Below are 20,884 nucleotides of genomic sequence, written 5' to 3'. Positions count from 1 at the left end.
AAATTATCGTGTCACGAGTACGATAATTCTTAAAGTGAAGATAAAAGGAAGGGCTGTGCAGGTCTTTTTGATCGAATTTTTGTTACAGTAATCGGTTGCTCTGGCTAATCCGGTCCAAGGAACTGGAACCGTAACAAATGCATTTCTTGTCTTCGCAGATTTTTATCAGGAGCCAAATTCAAATATAGCTTAGCCCTTACCGCTCTGCATTTGCATGCTGTTTACTGGCTATCAAACTGTCCTACAACATCCTTTTTGGCGAGCATGCAACCCTTCGCGCCAATACACTTTTGAAACTCACGCATATACATATGTCATACTGCTTAAGCAGGATAAAATCGGGCAATGTAGGACCTTGTACATTTGGGAAGTTTGTTTAATAAGTGTGTAGGCACAACAGATCGATATCAATGAGAATACGGTACAACGCAAACAGAATAACGTGGAAACCATGACCATGATTGTAGATGATGTTGTGCAACCATGCGTTATCATGCTGCATGGGAAGTTGGAAGTCGAGGAAAGGTGCGCCTTTTTCGAATGTTATCATGCTAATGATGAAACATGTGAATGATAAAGGCAATACATTGAAGATCAATGAATGACGGTGCATAAAATCAAATGTTATCTGCAGGATACGCCTCATTGGTGAGAAATAGAAATAGCGGGCAACGAGCGAGTCGATCCAATGTTTTTTTAAAAAGAGGTGTACAATGTGTGTAACACTATGTCAAGCAAGCGTACATAAAGATCAACAAGGAGTCACTGTGGAGGCTTTTGTTATAGGATCAAAATTTGAGCGAAAAAATATATTCTCATATATTTCAAGAATCTAAATAAAAAAGGGATATCCACATGAATAACATGGATGCATATGCAATATGCTTGAGACTGTCACAGTAATAGGTGGTAAAATATTTATAATGGCATGGACCTCAATATGCGCTTCTGATTCCCAGGGATGGATGTAGGCGGTCAGCCACAAGCCAGCAGAATATATTCATCTGTGAATAAGTGCTGTAGCTTTGATAGTGTGTTTCTTACTTTATACTGTAAAGTCGAAAAAGATCATGTTCTGTAATAACGGTTACAGATATAAGGTTTACTTATGCTGCACCTGGTGCATTGATAATTAAACATAAAAAAATATCTACGGAGCCGTGACCTGTAAGTAATCGCCTTTTTCTCCCCTTTACTGACTGCAATTGCAAGAGGAACGGTGAGTGCTGGTGCATCAATGTGCATATGAGCTTGAGGCTGTATATACTGTATATACAGAGGACGCGTCATCCATGTAGGAGAATCAATCCATGACCTGCTTTCTTTTATGTACCTCCAAAACAAATGTGAAATGAAAACCCTGAATGCAGCGGAAATGCTCGATACACAGCATTGAAAAGGAAACGGCAGTAGGCTTAGCGCTGTTGGAGGTGACGAATATTAGTATACTACCTTTGTGGATACCGATTTATGAAAAATTAAAAATAGCGACCAAGTCTTGGCGCAGTACTCTGTGATAACTGCACTCGTGTGGGTTCAGGCCGATAATGCGATAGCGCACGCCCCTTTGGAGTGAGTACAAGCCTACCTGTCTAAGCTGTATCGGAAACAGGGCCCAAGAAGGCAAACAAAGTTTAAGCTACGCTATTGATTCGCAAAGATGAAAAAAAAATTTTTTTTGGCAACTTTTTGTGTAGCGTTGGCGGCGTTTTTATTTAGTCCACCCATGTTACCGGTGATGAGGAAGGCGATGGTCGCCAAGCTAATATACTTGATGCAATGGAAGTATGATAGCTCACATGCGACTCGTGGTCAATGTGATTGATTAATGGTACCGTGATTTCAAAGGGCATTGAAAACGCAGCATCATGGAATGAACATCAATAGATCATGTTGATCATGGCTCAATGAACTAAAAAGGCAATTGGCGTCTCCAAATGCGGTTTGGATGCAACGAGAAGAATGGCATGGGACTCTTACGCCGCGGTGGTGCAAAAGCTTCTTAGTATGAATGAGCACTTTTGCGCGGACATGCATCCAGATCTGGTAATAATCCACATCATTCTTAATGTAAAGAGGTCAATCAAGAATCAACATATTGAATAAAAACAAAACCGTTGTTTATAAAGTACGGACGACCAGATGGTTACATCCAGCTTCCCCTTTTCCGTCGCAAGACAGCATTGTAAATCGACTGACATGGCTATTACACAGTGTTGCTTTGTTTTCTTTCCGTATGCTCGTTCTTTGAACCTTCCTTTTTCGGCTTTCTCAAAAAGTTTCCAAAAATTCGGACACTCCCCAGAATCACAAAGACCACAAATATTCGCGCGACTGACAAAAAAAAATAGACAGGCCGTGAATTCCCCTTTCGCTCCTTGCACTTGTTTCTTCTTCCCTTCTCGGTTACTTTATTCAATTTAATCAAGGACACAATACCTGATTATTTGTCCATCTACTTGCTTTTGTTCCTTCATAACGACTGGAACGGATGCGCCGTACAATTTCTTGAAGAACAAATTATCCATGACATACCGTGACCCAACCGGCCCACCTTCACCTACTGCAACACCACCTCAAGCCATACCAACCATGTCAAATAGCCTAGTGTATCATTACATCCCTCAAGCGCCTCCAAGCGCCTTGGATGCCTTTTATCTTGGTCAACCGTCCAATGCCGCGTTTTGCCAAGCCGCTTACCATGTCACACCGCCAATGACAGCTGGTCCTGTCGAGAATTACTGCACTTATCTTCCTTACAATCAAGCTTCGTATGTATATCGATCTTATCATCAGGAAAGGCGTGCGACAATGACACCAACCCCAATGCGTCCTGTCGGTCCAACGGTCGATCCACCCACAGACTTGCGTTATTCAGACCCAGCCATATGGCGTCCGAAGCAGCGTCTCTATCCGACCCATTGGCCGCACGATCCATTGCCTAACCCAACGACGCACCACATCGTACAAAATAATCCAATACCATGTTCGTCCCAACCGGCCATGGAAAGCTTGTCTCCAGGTAATTCTCTCGGCACAAGCACCGTGTTCTTTAAAAAGCAAGTGAAATTAACCGTCTTGGCGCTTGTACTATTTCAATTTCTTTTTCAAAATTTGAAACCTTGCTGTTGCTCACCTGTTTGGTATTGCACCTTCTTTGACTAGTAGCAACAGTACCAGCTCCGCCTGTCAATTCAGAGCCACCACCACCACCAGCAAGGGGGTCACCCGCGAACGATCGTCGACCTGTTTCATCAGCAAGATCCAATAACGCGCGCAACAGTCAGCAACAACAGTACAAAGACGAATTGGAAAATATAGAAGATGAAGTGTCTTTTCTCCATGATGAATGTGCAACGATTAATATCATGTTGGACTCATTGCGCAACGCGTTCCTAGCGCCTACATGGGGAGGAAGGTCACGAAGTGCATCCAACTCAGCAGGCTCGAGTCCATCTTTGGCGATGGTCCCTCAAGGACCAATTTCCGTTATTGGTGCCAGCTTGAACGACAAGGACATTGATCGCGAGATGAGTTTTGCTTTTGATGATGTCGCTTTACAAGTGAAACAACTGCAAAGAAAAGTTGATTTATTGGAAAGTCGCGTGCGTGAGTTGGCTCTCCAACAGCCGACTATATCCAATCCAACCCCGGAATCAAGGACAGAGGATATATCAGAGGTGAAGCAGCAAAAAGTAAAAAGGCAACGGCGCCGCAAGAGAAGTTCCAGAGATCATACCAATATTTCAGCAATCAAGCTGTCAGGAGACACCAAAACCACGTCGAAAACTGGGCGACGACGAAATCGACGACAATACTCTCCCAATCAGTAAAGTCTCTAAATAGTCGTTGCGGCATCCTTCCACGTAAATTTTACCAGCCATATGTATCTGAAAGCAGCTGTTATTTCTAACTCTAACACTTGCTGCCATAGTTGAATTACGCTTTTTTTTTTACCGAGATCGAAAAATTTCTTCATGGGGTAAGATGTCCGTTTCCCAGTTGATGCTCTTTTTCTTCAACTAACCAGTATTCTTTTCGGCCGTTTCATCTACGAAAGATATCATATATCACCTATATTGTTTCATTTATGTATAAATCATCCCTGTGGCGAGGTCTCTTGGATCGCTTCGATTTGTGCATTCTCCACTCACGCGACCGCGCTTTCATTTTATCGTCTCGGCGGGAGTTTAAAATATTTCTCAGAAGAAACGTCTTCATCCGATCCAGGGAACGAAGACAACCGCCGCCAACAAAACAAGTAACCACAGCAACAACAAAACAATGCTTTATATATTTAGATAATCATTTGAAAAAAAAAACCATAGGCCCACTGATTCTATCTTTCATATGTTTACATATCTTTTCTTCTTTTTTATGCTGTACAACAATTCCTTTCTTCAACATGATGTCTCATGCAATTTGTTTCTCAACCTTTGATCGCTTGCGTCGCAATTTTTTTTTTCCTTTTTTCTTTTTCTTTTTTTATCAGGGACTGTTATCCAAGACTTTTAGACGTCATTCCCATACCGTAAGCTCTTGCGACTTTATTATATTTTATTTCATTTTACCTGTTTTTCTGGAAGAGGTGTGGCCACTATTATAACAGTTCCCGTGCCTTTTAATAAGGCAAAGAAAAAGCAGGGATAGGGAAAAAAAAAAAAGGTCGGGAACATTCAGCGGGGATTGCGGGCCGGGTTAAACTTTTAGAGGGGTTTTCATTGGGCCAGCAGTGACAGGGCGGTGCACAAGCACTGTTTTTGTCGTTCATGATGTAGTTGTTTGTACGTCGTTGTAGGTAATACCAAGATAATCATTGAACAGATAAGGATAGCGGCTGAAAAACGGATTGAAGATTACCAAATATTCCCACTGCGATGGTGAGAACGAAAATGGAAACCGGGTGAGGCAGCGAATGCGCTGACCCACGTGAATCTTCATCTGAAAGGAAGCCTCCGCTTTTTTTTACTGGATAAACATGGTCCCTTGCAAGACACGATTTATAATACCGCTTATACACCAGGAATTCAGCAGACCGGAACAGGTCGTAATCCACTTAATCCAATGGAAAATAATATTTTTTTTTCCCAAACCGCGCGTCCGTCATACAGTTTGGCTTCTTCTCCTAATCTTCTCCCTTCCTCCCCCTACTCTTGCTTAACTGTCAGTGATTCATTCATAACCTGAGCCTCTTTGCTCCACTGTCGTCATGTTGAAATTATTGCAAGCTACTGTAACTATTACAAAAATCTTCACTCTGATCATTTGATTGAATTTAACCATTGACTGATCTTCTTTTGCTTATTTTTCTTCTTTTATCTTTCTCTCTTATGCGTTTTGCTCATGATAGTCACGCGTTACTCGTAAGTTATTTTTTTTCTCTCTTATGTCTCGGAGTGACAGGAAATTATGGGAAGGAAAGAATGGAGGTCAGTTGTCAAGGAACAGGAAAAACTCACAACAAATGCAAAACATTGCTCAGGCACATCCACAGGCCGTATGGCTGTTCGTGGTTTCCACCATGCCAAACCTGCCATGCAAGTCGTGGCAACCAATCCTCTTCGTGCCAAAGAAGCAACCGTAAGTTTCTGCATAAAATGGTGAATCTTGAAGGAAAGGTGGTGATCTCATCAAGGAACTTTGTTTTTTTTGTTGCTTGGTTGGTGGTGTGTTTATAGGGCTCGATTGCCAGTAAATATCCCGTCATTGATCACGAATACGACGCTGTCGTTGTTGGTGCTGGTGGCGCCGGTCTTCGTGCGGCTTTCGGTCTTGCCGAAGCCGGTTTAAATACTGCATGCATTACAAAGCTTTTCCCCACGCGTTCGCATACCGTCGCCGCTCAGGTATGTGATAGGAAAGACAATATGCGCCGTCTTTTTTTTTCTCGTTGTCGATGGTAACGAAGGTCTTACATACTTTTTTTTGCCGTTTTTTCGTAGGGTGGTATCAATGCTGCTCTTGGTAACATGACCGAAGATGACTGGAGATGGCATATGTACGATACCGTCAAGGGTTCCGATTGGCTTGGTGACCAAGACGCTATCCACTACATGTGTCGTGAAGCTCCCAACACGGTTATCGAACTTGAAAACTATGGTGTACCTTTCTCTCGTACAGAAGAGGGCAAAATCTACCAACGTGCATTTGGTGGTCAGAGTTTGAAATATGGCAAAGGTAAATTATCTGAAAAGAGAAAGGGAACGTCATTGCCCTTTTTTTTTTCCACGTGTGAAAGAAAATGGGAAATGGTTGTAACCCAAGTTAAGAGAAGAAAAAAATATTGACGAGTAAATTTTTTTTTACCTTGTTTTGTCAGGTGGCCAGGCATACCGATGTGCTGCTGTAGCTGATCGTACCGGCCACGCTATTTTGCATACCTTGTACGGTCAATCGCTTCGTCACAATACCAACTACTTCCTCGAATATTTTGCTCTTGATTTGATCATGGAAGATGGTGAATGTAAGGGTGTCATTGCATTGAACTTGGAAGACGGTACTTTGCATCGTTTCCGTTCGCACAAGACCGTGTTGGCTACGGGTGGTTACGGTCGTGCCTACTTCTCGTGTACTTCGGCTCACACCTGTACCGGTGACGGTAATGCCATGGTCGCTCGTGCCGGTCTTCCTTTGCAGGATTTGGAATTCGTCCAGTTCCATCCTACCGGTATCTATGGTGCTGGTTGTCTCATCACCGAAGGTTCGCGTGGTGAAGGTGGTATTTTGATCAACTCGGCCGGTGAACGTTTCATGGAACGTTACGCTCCCACCGCCAAGGATTTGGCTTCTCGTGACGTCGTTTCGCGTGCCATGACTTTGGAAATCAAGGAAGGTCGTGGTGTCGGTGCTGAAAAGGATCACATCTACTTGCAATTGCATCATTTGCCCGCTGAAGTGCTTCACGAACGTCTTCCCGGTATTTCCGAAACCGCGGCTATTTTCGCTGGTGTCGATGTGACCAAGGAACCTATTCCTGTGCTTCCCACCGTGCATTACAACATGGGCGGTATTCCTACCCGTTACACCGGTGAAGTTTTGAGAGTGAATGAAAACGGTCAGGACGAGGTCGTTCCTGGTTTGTACGCTGCTGGTGAAGCCGCTTGTGTGTCTGTCCACGGTGCTAACCGTTTGGGTGCCAACTCGCTTTTGGATATCGTCGTTTTTGGTCGTGCCGTTGCTCATCACATTGCCGAGAACTTGGAACCCAACACCCCCTTGAAGCCGTTTGCTGTCGACGCTGGTGCCAAGACCATTGCTAACCTCGATAAGCTGAGAAACGCTGACGGTCACTTGTCCACTGCCGAAATTCGTCGTAACATGCAAAAGGTCATGCAGGCCGATGCCGCCGTTTTCAGAACCCAGGAAACGCTTGATCAAGGTAAGAAAGATATCTTTGACAGTTGAAAATCAGGTTTCTGACACAAAAATACTGATGATGCGTTCTGATGCGAATAGGTTGCGATAAGATTGACCAAGTCTGGAGCACATTCAAGGACGTCAAGGTCACCGATCGTGGTATGATCTGGAATACCGATTTGACCGAAACTCTCGAACTTCAGAACTTGTTGACTTGCGCTGCCCAAACCATGCATGCTGCTGCTGTGCGTACTGAATCGCGAGGTGCTCATGCCCGTGATGATTACAAGGAACGTGACGATGAAAACTGGATGAAGCACACCTTGTCATGGCAAGATCAGGAAACTGGTGAAGTGAAGCTGAGTTACCGTGGTGTGACCGCTCATACCTTGGATGAGAAGGAGTGCAAGCCTGTTCCTCCTTTTGCCCGTGTTTACTAAATATCATGTACCGCAAAAATAAGCTTAAAAAACCGAAAGAGAAGAATCATTTCCTTCATCCTTTTCATTGAGAAAAAATAATTGAAAAAAAAGCTGAAAATAAAAAGATTGACAGTGTGTTAATTCTTTATCTTAAACATTGCCTTGAAAGGAAAGGTTGTAATTTGCCAGGTAAAATAATACAATCGGCTTCAAGAAGGATTAAAGCTCAACAGCTGCATGCTTCCTCGGGATGTCCGGAGATGGCAACAATGCTGCCAAAGCTCCTTTCAATCCCTCTTGTAATGTTGGTGGAACGAAAATAGCCATCGGTGGATACCCCCTTTCTCCCTGCCGACTTGCGCGGGTATTTGAAATTCGGTCAGATGTCCCTCTATTAACAATGGATGAAACTTTCTTTTCACCGTCATTTCGCCTAGAGGCATTTCAATTGCCTCGTACTATATTTTCAACGATTTATATGCGCTTATTTCATCATAACAAACGGGTAACCTATGCCAAAGAGAAAGGAAGGCTGCTCCTGGCACAGGTGCGAATTTTTCTGACAACTCATCAACGGTCGGACTTCTGTGACCGCTAAAGTAACCCGTCGGTCCTATCACACCGGTTTCCGGCCCAACCAAGTCATTTGACGCGGCAGGCAAAACCACCACTGTCTTTCAGTAATTCGTATACCATGCTTATTAAAGTCAAGGTGAGATTCATTGTCAATAGGAATCGATCGAGTTGCAGGAGCTTTGAAAACTGCTTGCAAGGAGAAATGCATTTTGCTTACTGAGCGAGACTGTTTTCCTCATTCTCGTGTTCTATCTTGGCTTCATCTTCATTATGCTCATGATTTTTTTTTCTTGTTCCTTTCCTTTTCTTTTAGACCCTCACAGGCAAGGAGGTACAATCTGGAATCAGCAATACATTTGGGCATTGTGTGACTTAAGTTGTGTTTTCGTTGAACGCAGATTGAGATCGATATCGAGCCGAATGACAAAATTGCTCGCATCAAGGAGCGCGTTGAAGAAAAAGAAGGCATCCCTCCACCTCAGCAACGATTGATCTATGGTGGCAAGCAAATGTATTTGTTACGAATGAACATGTCTATTTATTGAATTAACTAATAACTTTTATCCTTGCTATCGTTTTTTCTAATGACAGGGCTGATGAAATGACGGCTCAGCAATACGCTATTGAGGGCGGTTCCGTGCTTCATTTGGTGTTAGCGCTTCGTGGTGGTCAATAAAATGTAAAATTTACCTATTCATATTGCAACAAACTGGGCTGGTTTTCTATAGTCTTATCATGACAACGTTTACCAATATTTGTGATGATACACTGTACATGTTAGTCGTCGAACGATTTTCGGTGATTAGCAGCAAAGGGCAGAGGACAAGGGCGATGGAGTTATTGGCAGGATTGTCGCTTTACCGAGATGATGTATCAAGCTGCAGGCAAGATTTGTATATCTATGGGAAAAGCAAGATGCACACGACAGAAATAGACTCAGTTGACCAAATTTGCATGAGACATTTTGCATAAACGGCACTGTAGACCATTATCACAGTGACATTGCTCAAGCGCTCCGCTGTAACAGGTTGCATGTCAGAAAGTTTGCGTGAATGCCCATCACGCGCATTTCGGTTTTACAATGGATTGTCAGGAAAGCACGGTATTCACAGAACAGCTTGTTTGATAAAATGGATATGATGGAAACATATTTCCACTTGTGTAATTTAATGATATTCACCATGATGGAAGGCGACTTTCAAAATGCCTAATTCTCAATCAAAACATCTCTAAGCTTGTTGTTAGCGTACCAAATGCTCAGTTCTCCATACGTCTCACCTATTATGCGGGTCTTGGTCGCACAAAGATTAGAGGTCTGATATTTGTACTCCATATAAACTACGGTTCCAGGTTTCTCCTTTATGGAACGCTATGCCGGCCAAGAACTTTAAAATAGATTATCACCGAGAGAATACACATGAAGTTCCTCTTTTATCAGAATATTCGGATGTTATGTCTGTACAGTATGAGTTATGAGGTTGGATTTTTCGTTGTCATTTGATGATGCAAAAAGCATTCCTCAACGAAAGGAGGATAGGTCATGATTTCCAAGTGAACAAAGTTTCTACGATTCGCTGTCACTTCCGAGATCTTCCATGTGCAAGGTTTGTTTTTCCCATGTCCTATCGATACCTATGCTCCACAAGATCAATCCACACACCTTGAAGAAAACATTATAATTTCTGTCTTACATCGCGCGATTTGTTGGAAATATATATTTCAATACATTAGTTGGTAATTCGGGAAAAGGGCCATAGAGTGATACATGATTGATCAATCGTTTTCTGCAGACAAGTCTTTTTTCATTGGAATCTTAAAATTTAGGTGTTCATCATTATCGCGGAAAATCATTTTTTCCAGCCATAGCACCTGCTGCAAATCATCGGTGGTTGCAATTTCCCACTGCCAGTGTCCCAAAATGTAACTATCCTAAATAGGCAAATCGTTGAAACCGCTCTTCATTTCCACCTCTGCCTTTTTTCCCTGAACATCAAGTAAAAGCGATGGATTCCATAACCGCAAATGTAGTATGGGCAAGGACTTGGGATTATAGAGAAGCTAGATGCCGGCATAATATCCAACCGCTGTACAAGGATTTATCAAACCTTGGATTGGGGAAAATCTAGACAAGATTGACTGGTTCTCAACGAAAAGCTGACAATCAAATTTATGAGTATACCCCGCGTTTTTTTAACCCCATTTGAAATACGCAGCGGAGAATCGAGTTTTTTGATTATTTTACCCACAATAGCGTATTTGTGGTACTCTTTTCATTTCTTCTTTCTCTAACTGCTTGATTCCTTTTGCCTCTCTATACCATCCTAGCATGTCGTCACCCTCGGTTGATGAAGCGATGGACTTTGTTTCCGAAGATGGAAGCATGACTCCCGAATACCAAGCCATGGAGACTGATAGCAGCGCCTTTGATCAATCTCCTTCTCCTACCAACGGGATTCAGCCCAGCACCCCAACTCCATCGATTAACAACAAGAATGATCCTCCCGTGAAAGTGAGAAAAAAGCCCGGCCGTAAACCAAATCCGGCGTCACCAGCTTTACGTAAAGCGCAAAACCGAGCAGCTCAGCGAGCGTTTCGAGAACGCAAGGAACGTCATATGCGGGAACTGGAGACGGCCATCAAACAAGTGCGAGAACAAAAAGACAAATTAGCCATGGAAAATGACCAATTGAAAGCCGACTCGGAGATTCTACGTAGCGAAAATTGGTATCTCAAGGGCATCGTGCTGACATTACAACTCGTGTGTTTTCAGCATAATCTGGTCATCCCTCAGCATGGTCCATACATCAACGAACAAGCACTTGGTGTGCTGGCGCAGTCCATTCCTGAGCCAATTTCGGCTTATATCAGCTTGAATGCAAACCACAAATTACCGGTGCCGTCCAAACTGTTCGGTTACCGTCACGGTATGAATCATCAAAGAGATCGATATCTGTCTTCTGGCAATATCATGATCAATCCACATGGCGTAGAAAATGTGCCCGATCAGTGCAATCCCAATCTTTCCTCGACTTCTCCTGCCCACTCCAATTCTCCCACCGCCACCGTTTCGCCTCCCAACCTTCATTCGTCGCCTACAAATGATGAGGCTATAGGCTTGCATTCCCCCGATCTTCCTTCTCTCGAAAGCAGACAAGAACAACCTATCCCACTGCTTCACCCATCATCTCTCACTGTTCCGCACCCGCCTCCTTCCGTAACTTCACAAACATTAAATTCTGCTCAGACGACTTCTTCACAAGCACCCTCGTCATCCATTCACCAGTGGGCCTATCCTTCAAACACCCAAGCAGCACATGATCAAGGCCAAACTGGGGACGAGTATGCGAATTTGCCACCCTTATCACCTGTGCACGAACATGCTGCCGAATCAACTGCTGAACCTCCTCGTCCAGTGATGTTGACCTCTCAACCGCTGACTTCTAACCTGGCTGCGATCCAAGCATTGCGATTGCGTCTTCGCCTCCAATCGGCGTGTCTACGTACTCAATCTGTACCCTTTGCTATTCAACCTACCACCTTGCAGGTAAATTTACCATCTTGTCTCCTTCTAGTGTTTATACAACAAGCGGCTGACATTTCGTTTTGCCCATTCACTTGATGTTCTTACAGCTGACAATTCCACACGATCCTCGTATTGATTTAATTCCTGCACCGCATATGCGTGATCGCATGATTTTGTTCCGAGATTTGTTCGATCTGGATGATTGTTTCCGATGTCTGCTTGGAAATTCGGTGTTTCATGGTGGAGATCCAGCTATAGCAGCCAACTGGCAGCTTCCGTTGGAATTCTTTGAAAAGTTCTGGTTCTTGACCATTGATTATGATTTACGACGTACCACCAACAAGTGGCGACGATTGCAAGGTCTCAATGACATCGACCCTTTCAAACAACAGAAGCAGATGGATTCACAACCGGCGCAGAACACGGATTCACAGCAACATCCATCGGCGTCGCCCTCAAATGAACCCGAACGAAGAAATTCCTTGTATTCTTCACCACCGCCTCTGCAGGAACTTTTGCAACATCCTCTCCACCAGCACAGAGGTTCCACCGACATCGATTTCCAACCTGATATGCTGGCTCTTTCATCATTTCTTGGTTTGGATCTGATGCCACATAACGGGTCATCTACACAAACACAGCCGCATGCACCACAACAGCAACCCTTCGATGGTGCACTGTCAGAATCACAACAACACGAGCAACAGAAAAAGAACGCGGCTTCCTACGCTTCCTCCTTCTCATCCGAATCCTCGTTATCGTCCACGTCATCTTCTACGCATGAACTACCAGAATCGTTTACTCCTGTCCATCTAACCGATGGTTCTCGTTTAGCGCATCCGAAAAAGAACCCGAAGGAGCCTGTGCATTCGTTCTCCGAAACGTGCCATCCGTGGGACACATTATTAATGGACACACAACCGTCCGATTATGGTAAGTCTCACTTGGAACAAGGAACATGCGCCGCAGTCATACTCATACATGTCTACAGATTTCATGATGGATTCGCTGATCAATATCGATCCATAATGGAGTCAGGTCGTCCACTCTCTCCCTCTCTCCCTCTCTCCCTCTCTCCCTATATTTTATGCTGAAAAAGAAAAGGAATTCTATGTTCAAAAAAAAGAAAATCCCGCAAGTCATTAGATATGTATGTTATTGACCTTCTTCATATTTCAACAGAATCATTATTTCATCGCTGGGCAGCGCCTTCCTGGGGTTGACCCTTGTAAATTACGTTTGTTTTCTTTTTATTTACCTTTTTTTTTTTTTTTGTTTATAAATATCTCTTTTATTTTTCCTGTCCAACATCAATTCATTTATTGACATCAAGCTTTTGCAAAAAGTGTTTTATATTTGATATTTTTATTTGATTCTGTCAGCAGAATTGTGGAACCAATCATGTGCAACCCCGCGACGAGATGATTGTTCCTTTTGACTATTTCAAGCGCCGTCCAGGACAAATTGCCATCATTTGGAAAATATACTGTACACGACAACGCACATGCCGAAACTCCGGATATAGCTTCATACAAAGAGAGGGATTCTATACATTTAAATAAGCATTATAGGACGTGGGGACACAAAAAGCAGCAAATGGTATGCCCGAGCTTCTAATGTAGGCAGAACAAAGACCCATTATATTATGTTTTCGAAGCATGATCCGATATTGCCAGCTCGTACAGACGCAAATAGTCATACACCGGGCCTTGTTGACCTGATCGGGACCAGCCAAGGGAAAAGGCATTTAACATCATGCGCAGAATAGATTCTTCGTGAAGATAGCAATCACCACGATACCGTTGATAGTCTTGGTGAGCGTCAGCAATACTTGCTTCGAGGGTGGAGGGTTGAAATATATACGCATTGTATTTTGCGTGACCGACGACAGTAGCACCTGAAGCAGTTGGTTGGACAGTAACGAGATCAGCAGAGCGCTGGGATGGACGATCGATGAGGAATTCACCTAAACCACCTACGCCTGTACTGATGACAGGCGCGCCAAACAGTAAGCCTTCGACGGCGACGAGACCGAAACTTTCCGTCAAGCTTGGCACAAAGACAAAGTCGGCGGCTGCACGGTAATAGACCAGCCATTCCAGTTGCTCTTCAAGCGTCGACATGACCTTGACATGCTTAGGGTACCGATCTTCCAATGCTTTAACCCACTGCAAGGGATAATTGTTAGGTTGGCCGATGATCACAAACATCATGTTAAAACGCGCGAAATATTGGCAAGCTTCGTCAAAGATCTCCAGTCCTTTGTTATACTGAAACCGGCCAACGTATAATACCACGGGTCGATCGAGATCCTGTTCTTTCAACATGTCCTTGCCAATCAACCACTCTTTGGCTCGCTTTTTGGCTGTTGAAACCAAATCTTCCGCGTTGGAAGACAAAGACCAACTGATTGGTATATCTGATTCGGAAGACAAAGCGTCAGGATGTTGTTGGAACACATGTTGATCCAGTAACCGTCGTGCAAACGCAGGATATTGGAAATTATAGAGGGTGAGCTGAGAGTTGATAAAGGGATTCAGCAAACCCGGATCGACACCATTGGTCACACCAAAAAAGCGACCTTGTTCCGTTTTTCGTAAAATGCTATCCATGACCAAGTCTTTGTAATGGAAATCGAGTTTGTCCTCCACCAAGTCTTGTGCCATCGCGCGGCTTACAAATGTCGCCACATTCGCTTGATCAATAGCCAAACTGGACATGAATAAGCGCCCTTGATGCATGTAACGCTGTAAATTGGTATCATTGGTGTTGTCCAAGAATTTGTGTACATTGGGGATCGTATTGCTGTATTCCAATTCATCCAGATAGTCGTGCAGAGTATATACAATGGCCGGTGAACGAGTGTGGCGTGGATTGGAGCGATGGGTAAGCCAATAGGCTATGTAGGCATTGGTAGCACCATGGAGATGAACCAGATCAACGCCTGAATCTGTCTCGCCGGATTTAGCAGAAGCCTGATGCAGAAGAAAAGCAGCGGCTGCTTTGACGAAATATAGATCTTTCCATTCTTGTGGTAGTCCCTTGGGTGAGTAATATATTTGTAGTGCATCTGAGGCCTGAAATGCCAGATCAAAGGGTGAATGACGTTGCGCGGGCCCAATCAAGTACACCGGTATTGGTACGTTGTCGACTAAAAACTCGAGACGAGAGACTTGGAACGGAACAGAAACGGGTCGCTGTGACCATCCTTCACGGACATCTACGGCGAGGTTGACGACGAATTCGATATGATCACTTTTCAAAAAGGAGTAATAGGGAAGCACCACCGAGACCTGAACTAGGCCTGTCTGTTGCTGGGCGGTAGTGATGGCAGTGAGAATCATTCCCATGCCACCCATACTGGCAGGTCCGAATTCTTTAGCCACATGGTAGACACGAGTATTTTTTGGTAAATTCAGCGGCTTTTTGGTGTCCAGCGGATGATATTGAATGCTCGGATATTCCCGCAAATCTATCTTTTTGGTTTAGTTCGGTGGTGCCTGGCGATAGTTTATGGAGTGCTTACCCACGCGGATCGGCGATAGTTTAGCTTGAAGACGGGCATTCGCAATAAGGACAAAGAAAGCTTCTGCTAATGCAAGCAATGCAATGGCAACCGTTAGCAAGTGCCACCAAGACCATTTTCTCGGGTTAGTGAATAAGCCGGCATGTTGAAAAGCCGGTGGATATGAGAACGGTTGGCGAGGCACGGCGATGCTAAAGTGATCATCTGACGCCATGGCCCGTTGACAGACCTTCGGTTTCCTGAGTTTCAATATAAGATCATGGCCAACGCGGCACACAAAAAAAAAATCGATTCGAAGCATTCTGAAAGTGACGAGCTTTTTTTTTCTACATCTTGCTTGTTCCTCTGAATCAATATACATGGCTCTGCCACGATCGCATCAAACGGCATTTACACCGCGCGAAATCGAGTTTTTGGCAGGAAATGAAAGTATCGCCATTATCCCGAAATACAAATTACCACGTCTGGATCTTATCCAGGTAAGCATGACCAGAACGGCTGTGACGAAAATCACAAGGAACAGCCTGAACTGACAAAACTGGGAATCCAGCATCCTGTAGGACCTTTTCGACCACCTGTTCGTACTGTGGTACCCTTGTGGCTAGCCCTATTAATGAAGAAGAATCAAAAGTGCAGCATTGTCCCACCGGACTGGCTCACGGTCGAATCACTGACAAAGCGTCTGGAGGAGGAAGAAAACCATCCCGAATTCAGCGCGCTTCCATTCCACTATATGGAAATGTCGCAAATGATACTAGAATGGTACTTATAAATGTCACGATGTACTTGATTTTTTAATGTTTGTGTTTATTCATTTTTAATTCGTTGCATAGTGCTTCGGATGACCTGCCCAACGCGTCAGAAGTACGACGATTGCTGAAAGATTTGCGAGAAACGCGACAGTTTAAAGCAAGAAAAGGTCTTGGAGAACTCGATGATAAATGGCTGGGTGTAAGTAACTTTTTGTCTTCAAATAATCGTTTCCATGCTCATCAAAATTGGATGCTGTAGATGAATAATTTATCACTGATGGAAATCAACGAAATCAGGCCCTTCTTTACACGCGCCTTTAACGAAATGAGGAAACTACAGACCAATGATGACCAATCATCGTATAGTTTACCATGATATACCTCTTGGAATCGGTTACTTCCAAGTTTTATCACCCAAAACCCACAGCATTCATCATCCTCTCATCATTTGGTTTTCTACATGTTCTTTTTCCGACCATGGTTCGGCTAACCACTGTCCTTTATTTTGATTGATTATTGTAAATATTAGTGTTCTTGTTATTTTATTTTTCTTCCCCATTTTTTAAACACATCGTGGCAAAACTGAAAATGGCTGTATCGGTCGTGTGTTTTCTAAATCCAATGCGTAGAATAAACAATCCTTCGTTTGATCCACACGGTCGGTTCGACGATACACTTCGCCAAGGTAAAACCTGAGCATAAAACAAATGACATCATGAGTGATTTCTGCTCAGCCGGGTCTACACATAGATTTTCCGCATACTTACCAAGCTTCTGCACAATCCCATCCATTGCCTTTGGTGAGCATGTCCAATATGCCTTCTGCTAGTTCCAAGGCACCCATTTCCATGTGGGTTTTGGCCAGCCAAACACGACATTCAATATCCATAGGATTCGCCACCAGGCCTTTCTCGAAAGCTGCAATTGCTTGGTCCGGTTGATTTTCTTGCAATCGGAACCGTCCAAGCAGGTACCAGACACGGGGGTTGGTTGTCCAATCCACATTTTCTGCTTCCTCAATGGCTTTCAGTGCTTCGTCTAGTTTCCCCGCATTCAAGAACGACGATGCGCTTAATAACCATAAATTCGATAGAATTCGTTTCGACCGTTGCTGTCTCAGTCGACTGCGCGTGGTCGGTCGGGTCGGGATTGAACTAGGTTGTAAGATGCCTTTTACATTGACAATGGAAGGGGCGGTACTGTGAAGAGAAGTGGCGGAATTATTAAGCGATTGATAGACCCGATTTTCTATGTCCAATGTTTGAACGAACCGTTAATAGAGAATTCAAAAAAGACAAAAAATGTCTCCTCCCGCTTACCATACACATTGGGTGATAAAGTTCCCGTACTGGCATTCTTGTGCACCGATTCTTTCTCGGACGCGGCATCGTCCTTTTTCATCCTCCGAGAACTACTTCTTGAACCGAATAAATGCAAGTGATGATGTTTATGCACGGCAGGTTCGCTGGGAACCGCCAGTTTGTTGCCGGCTTCGGGACCTTGGAATGAAGAAACGGAGTGGGCTCGACTGGCGAGTGTACTGTTACCGTGAACATTATCATGGGATCGAGACGCTGGCATCGCCAACTGATCAGTTCGCTCACTTCCGACCACACTACTGCTGGCGCTGCGACCACGGCGTTTCTGTTCCGCCAATTGCACTTCGCTCAAATTACCGAGAGAGCCCGAGATCACCATGCCATTCTGCGCTTGATGATAAGAATCTTGCACGGAATTTGTCGTGCTTGTGCTCGTGTCATTATTCGATATCTTTGCATACGTGGTGAATAATGCTTCTTGCAACTCCAAAGCCGCATCCGGACCTTCTACAGCATCCAGCAGCATGGTATGAGTCATTTGCAGAAGGATTTGTTGCTCGCATTCATCATGGGTGCCGTTAATCTTGTTATCCAACCCATTTCCTTGCGAAACATCATCCGTGGTTTCTGGCTGACTGTATTGCAGTCCCATTTCACATGTTTTCAGCGCTTGCTGGAAATCGTTTTGAATTGGACAAGAGCAAGCCAACGTAAGCAAATGCCAGGATGGCACATGGGTAGGATTCGCTTGAAGCGCTTTGGTGATGGATTGAACCGCCTGACGAATATCGCGCATATCGGCTTGTTGAAGTGCCATCTGATAATAAGTTTCCCACACATTGGGATCCAGTTGGTTCGATAATGTTAGGTATTTCGAGGCACGCTTGTGATAATTCGGTCGTAGCGCTGGATCGTAGGCTGAAGTTTTGCAAATAAGCAAGGCACAAAAAAAAAAAAAGGTTATCAGCGCTCAGTTTCTAGTCGGAAAGGGCCTTCTGCAAAATACTTACTTTGACAAGCGAGTAAGCTGTAAGCCACACCTACAGCACGATAAACCTGAGCAGACAGAGTATTCCAGGATTCTTCGGTATGCTGAGCGTCTTTCTTTGGTAATTTCTTCATGATGCTGCGGGCGATTTCGGCAATCTCTACCGCTTGCACGCCTTGACGGAGTTCCTTGCAATACATTTTGACAGCCGTCAGGAGGACACGAATCGTATCTTGAGGAGCTTCTTTTTCGGGGCTTCGCATAGACGCAATGGAATGAGGGGGCTCGCCTTCCTCTGTGGTACCTTGATCGGTGATCTCGTCCACATCTTCATTGATATTCGGAATGGGGATGCTTCTGCCTTGCGTATCTGTAGCCAAAGCTTCGCTGTTCAACCGAGACTCCTCCCATGCCTGCGATGTGAGACCGACCAGGTACATGTAAGAGTGAAGCGCATGACATGCTTCTTCATATTCTCCCAATCGCACCAGAGCATGGAATAGGTGGCGTGTGATGCGCGGTGAGTTAAACGTCTTTTGCGCTGCCCGATCCAGCACCTCAACAAAGCCCCACAGATCCTGCGTCGTTAGCCCGATAACTTCGAAATCATTCGCTAACTGATCCACATATTCATTCATCAAGTCATTCAACTCTCCTGCTCGCGGGAAGCTGGTTTGTGAGAAAAGCATCTTTTCGTAAATCGTATGCAGCTGTACGCTCTCCATCGTGAACATTTGACGATCATATTGTGGTCCCTCGCTAAAAAAGAATCATTAGCCCACCATGCCTGCGACACAATCGTCCATTCTCTACAGCATTTATACTTACTTTGTAGATTCTCCGCTTTGGGCATCGGCTGGCGGAGTGTAATCCCCTCGCTTGTAAGCATCGGAAAGGAAGCGAAGCGAATAACGCGTGATGACCATACGCTTGCTGATACGCCATGATGTGGACTGAGTCGCCGTGAGCTTCTGATAGGCACGCAAGATTTCAAGAATCGATGATGTGTTCAAGATGGATCTATACGGCGGTGTTCAATTCCGTTGATTGGTTACTGAGCTCTTTGATCAGCCTTGTCCAGATGGCAGAGCATACTCACCCTTCGCGAAGAGCTAACAGTGAGCCTCGATACAATGCATTTTCAGCCCAATCCGCCAACACTCGTTCCCTCGGTACATGAATTCCCTCGTTCAACAAATTCACAATGCCTTCATAACTTTGTAGAGCCGCATCGATGTTCCCCAATATTTCAAGTGATATGGCTTTGAGAAATGTACATGCATTAAATCTCAGTCAACTCAAGCTGACATATTACTCCGTAAATTCGCTCATACCTTTCACTGTCCTCGCTTGTAAAAAGAGAACAAATCCGTAACCTTCACTGACGTCTTCTCTGTTGAAGGATAATTTTTCGACAATTTCTAACGTTTTTTCGTATTCGCCGCACTCGAAGTAGGACCGTGCCATGACGATATTGGCAAACTGCATGATGACGACAGACAAAAACAACCATCAATTTAAACTGCTGTTCCAGTTTATATCCATGTCGTCATAATTTTCTGTACCTCTTTCTGCGGATGGTTTTGATCGTCTGGCAACTGAAGCACAGCACGTAATTGGTTTTGAACCGATTTGATGGCATTTGGGTCGAGGCGTTCATCGAGACTGATGTGAGTTGGTGAATCGTGGCTGTAATCGGCGACCGACTGTGATGCTACCAGTTGAGATAGACTTGCTTCTGCCAGTATGGTTTGTTCCGTGACTATTAATAGGTGAACGATCGGTAAGTACGGTTCAGTGTGGGGTCTTGCTTATATAAAGGTTCAAAAAAGCCATCAGAAGCATGCCGCCTTTGGTGCAATACAACATCTTTTCTTATTTGCATGTCGGTAGTAGACACCGTGGCATTGTTGCTGGGGGGCTGCATGCTGTGATGAGGAGGCATGCTGTTTTCGTTATTATTACCTGTGCCGTCTGGGTTATACTTTTTATAACGTCGTGCAAGCTCGGGAATAGCCTGCCAATTCCCTTTGCAGCGGGCTACTTCTATATCTCTGGATATCTGTTGCAATTTGGCGGAAGACATGGCCTGCAAATGAAAGCCGTCCCAAGACTACTTGATTGGGGGGAGGGGAGGGAAAGGGAAAAAGACAAGGTGTAGCAAACTACTGAGTGCGCATAACCCACATTTGGCAGGTCGACCTCCAAGTCGGGCTCTTAATTCAGCCGGGTTGGCACGCGGGTTTTGCTTTTTGCGTTTTCCCTTCATATTGAGTGGCTTTTGGCTATCACCACATAATCGTACCTGTCATTCCACCTAATGAATTTCCTCCGACGATGCCAGTTCCATACCCATACGTCGTTAGCCATGCGGCAACCCGTAAATCGTACCAACAATCTCAAGACCACGAATAACAAATCA

General features: G+C 44.4%; 10 protein-coding genes across 10 annotated transcripts; 6 read left to right on the top strand and 4 right to left on the bottom strand.

The window, feature by feature from the left end:
- Positions 1-100: 100 nt before the first annotated feature.
- On the bottom strand, positions 101-766 carry BYT42DRAFT_576762 (uncharacterized protein). Its single transcript, XM_051569099.1, has one exon. The coding sequence runs from the start codon at positions 644-646 to the stop codon at positions 377-379; it is 270 nt and encodes an 89-aa protein (XP_051421827.1). The 5' UTR covers positions 647-766; the 3' UTR covers positions 101-376.
- Positions 767-2,526: 1,760 nt separating this feature from the next.
- Positions 2,527-3,833, top strand: BYT42DRAFT_615712 (uncharacterized protein; the record flags this gene model as incomplete). The annotated part of the gene is made up of 2 exons (XM_051571989.1): positions 2,527-3,022; positions 3,169-3,833. 2 exons carry the CDS (start codon positions 2,527-2,529, stop codon positions 3,831-3,833), a joined length of 1,161 nt encoding a protein of 386 aa, XP_051421826.1.
- A 147-nt stretch (positions 3,834-3,980) lies between these two features.
- On the top strand, positions 3,981-4,651 carry BYT42DRAFT_411074 (uncharacterized protein). Its single transcript, XM_051563437.1, has one exon. The coding sequence runs from the start codon at positions 4,091-4,093 to the stop codon at positions 4,604-4,606; it is 516 nt and encodes a 171-aa protein (XP_051421825.1). The 5' UTR covers positions 3,981-4,090; the 3' UTR covers positions 4,607-4,651.
- Positions 4,652-5,100: 449 nt separating this feature from the next.
- On the top strand, positions 5,101-7,915 carry BYT42DRAFT_518332 (succinate dehydrogenase flavoprotein subunit 1). The gene is made up of 7 exons (XM_051565243.1): positions 5,101-5,233; positions 5,351-5,363; positions 5,483-5,580; positions 5,679-5,846; positions 5,943-6,177; positions 6,320-7,378; positions 7,456-7,915. The coding sequence occupies exons 1-7, from the start codon at positions 5,210-5,212 to the stop codon at positions 7,794-7,796; spliced, it is 1,938 nt and encodes a 645-aa protein (XP_051421824.1). The 5' UTR covers positions 5,101-5,209; the 3' UTR covers positions 7,797-7,915.
- Positions 7,916-8,472: 557 nt separating this feature from the next.
- On the top strand, positions 8,473-9,030 carry BYT42DRAFT_594596 (ubiquitin-related domain-containing protein; the record flags this gene model as incomplete). The annotated part of the gene is made up of 4 exons (XM_051570785.1): positions 8,473-8,490; positions 8,668-8,685; positions 8,753-8,865; positions 8,946-9,030. The coding sequence occupies 4 exons, from the start codon at positions 8,473-8,475 to the stop codon at positions 9,028-9,030; spliced, it is 234 nt and encodes a 77-aa protein (XP_051421823.1).
- Positions 9,031-10,560: 1,530 nt separating this feature from the next.
- On the top strand, positions 10,561-13,155 carry BYT42DRAFT_576740 (uncharacterized protein). Its single transcript, XM_051569098.1, has 3 exons — positions 10,561-11,898; positions 11,985-12,810; positions 12,869-13,155. Exons 1-3 carry the CDS (start codon positions 10,681-10,683, stop codon positions 12,904-12,906), a joined length of 2,082 nt encoding a protein of 693 aa, XP_051421822.1. The 5' UTR covers positions 10,561-10,680; the 3' UTR covers positions 12,907-13,155.
- Positions 13,156-13,520: 365 nt separating this feature from the next.
- Positions 13,521-15,617, bottom strand: BYT42DRAFT_499097 (uncharacterized protein; the record flags this gene model as incomplete). The annotated part of the gene is made up of 2 exons (XM_051564614.1): positions 13,521-15,349; positions 15,404-15,617. 2 exons carry the CDS (start codon positions 15,615-15,617, stop codon positions 13,521-13,523), a joined length of 2,043 nt encoding a protein of 680 aa, XP_051421821.1.
- Positions 15,618-15,762: 145 nt separating this feature from the next.
- Positions 15,763-16,531, top strand: BYT42DRAFT_594593 (uncharacterized protein; the record flags this gene model as incomplete). Its single annotated transcript, XM_051570784.1, has 4 exons — positions 15,763-15,903; positions 15,954-16,165; positions 16,237-16,354; positions 16,415-16,531. The coding sequence occupies 4 exons, from the start codon at positions 15,763-15,765 to the stop codon at positions 16,529-16,531; spliced, it is 588 nt and encodes a 195-aa protein (XP_051421820.1).
- A 186-nt stretch (positions 16,532-16,717) lies between these two features.
- BYT42DRAFT_594592 (uncharacterized protein) lies at positions 16,718-19,388 on the bottom strand (the record flags this gene model as incomplete). Its single annotated transcript, XM_051570783.1, has 6 exons — positions 16,718-16,847; positions 16,923-17,403; positions 17,475-18,077; positions 18,111-18,392; positions 18,485-19,221; positions 19,291-19,388. The coding sequence occupies 6 exons, from the start codon at positions 19,386-19,388 to the stop codon at positions 16,718-16,720; spliced, it is 2,331 nt and encodes a 776-aa protein (XP_051421819.1).
- Positions 19,389-19,510: 122 nt separating this feature from the next.
- On the bottom strand, positions 19,511-20,665 carry BYT42DRAFT_410897 (uncharacterized protein). Its single transcript, XM_051563436.1, has 4 exons — positions 20,428-20,665; positions 20,028-20,224; positions 19,797-19,944; positions 19,511-19,724 (listed from the first exon to the last, which is right to left on the bottom strand). Exons 1-4 carry the CDS (start codon positions 20,546-20,548, stop codon positions 19,558-19,560), a joined length of 633 nt encoding a protein of 210 aa, XP_051421818.1. The 5' UTR covers positions 20,549-20,665; the 3' UTR covers positions 19,511-19,557.
- Between the last annotated feature and the right edge of the window lie 219 nt (positions 20,666-20,884).

This window comes from Radiomyces spectabilis (assembly GCF_025331425.1).
Source record: "Radiomyces spectabilis strain NRRL 2753 chromosome Unknown BYT42scaffold_9, whole genome shotgun sequence".
NCBI classification, from domain to species: domain Eukaryota; kingdom Fungi; phylum Mucoromycota; class Mucoromycetes; order Mucorales; family Radiomycetaceae; genus Radiomyces; species Radiomyces spectabilis.
Note: the sequence above shows the minus strand (reverse complement) of the source record. Positions and strands in the feature narration are given on the sequence as shown.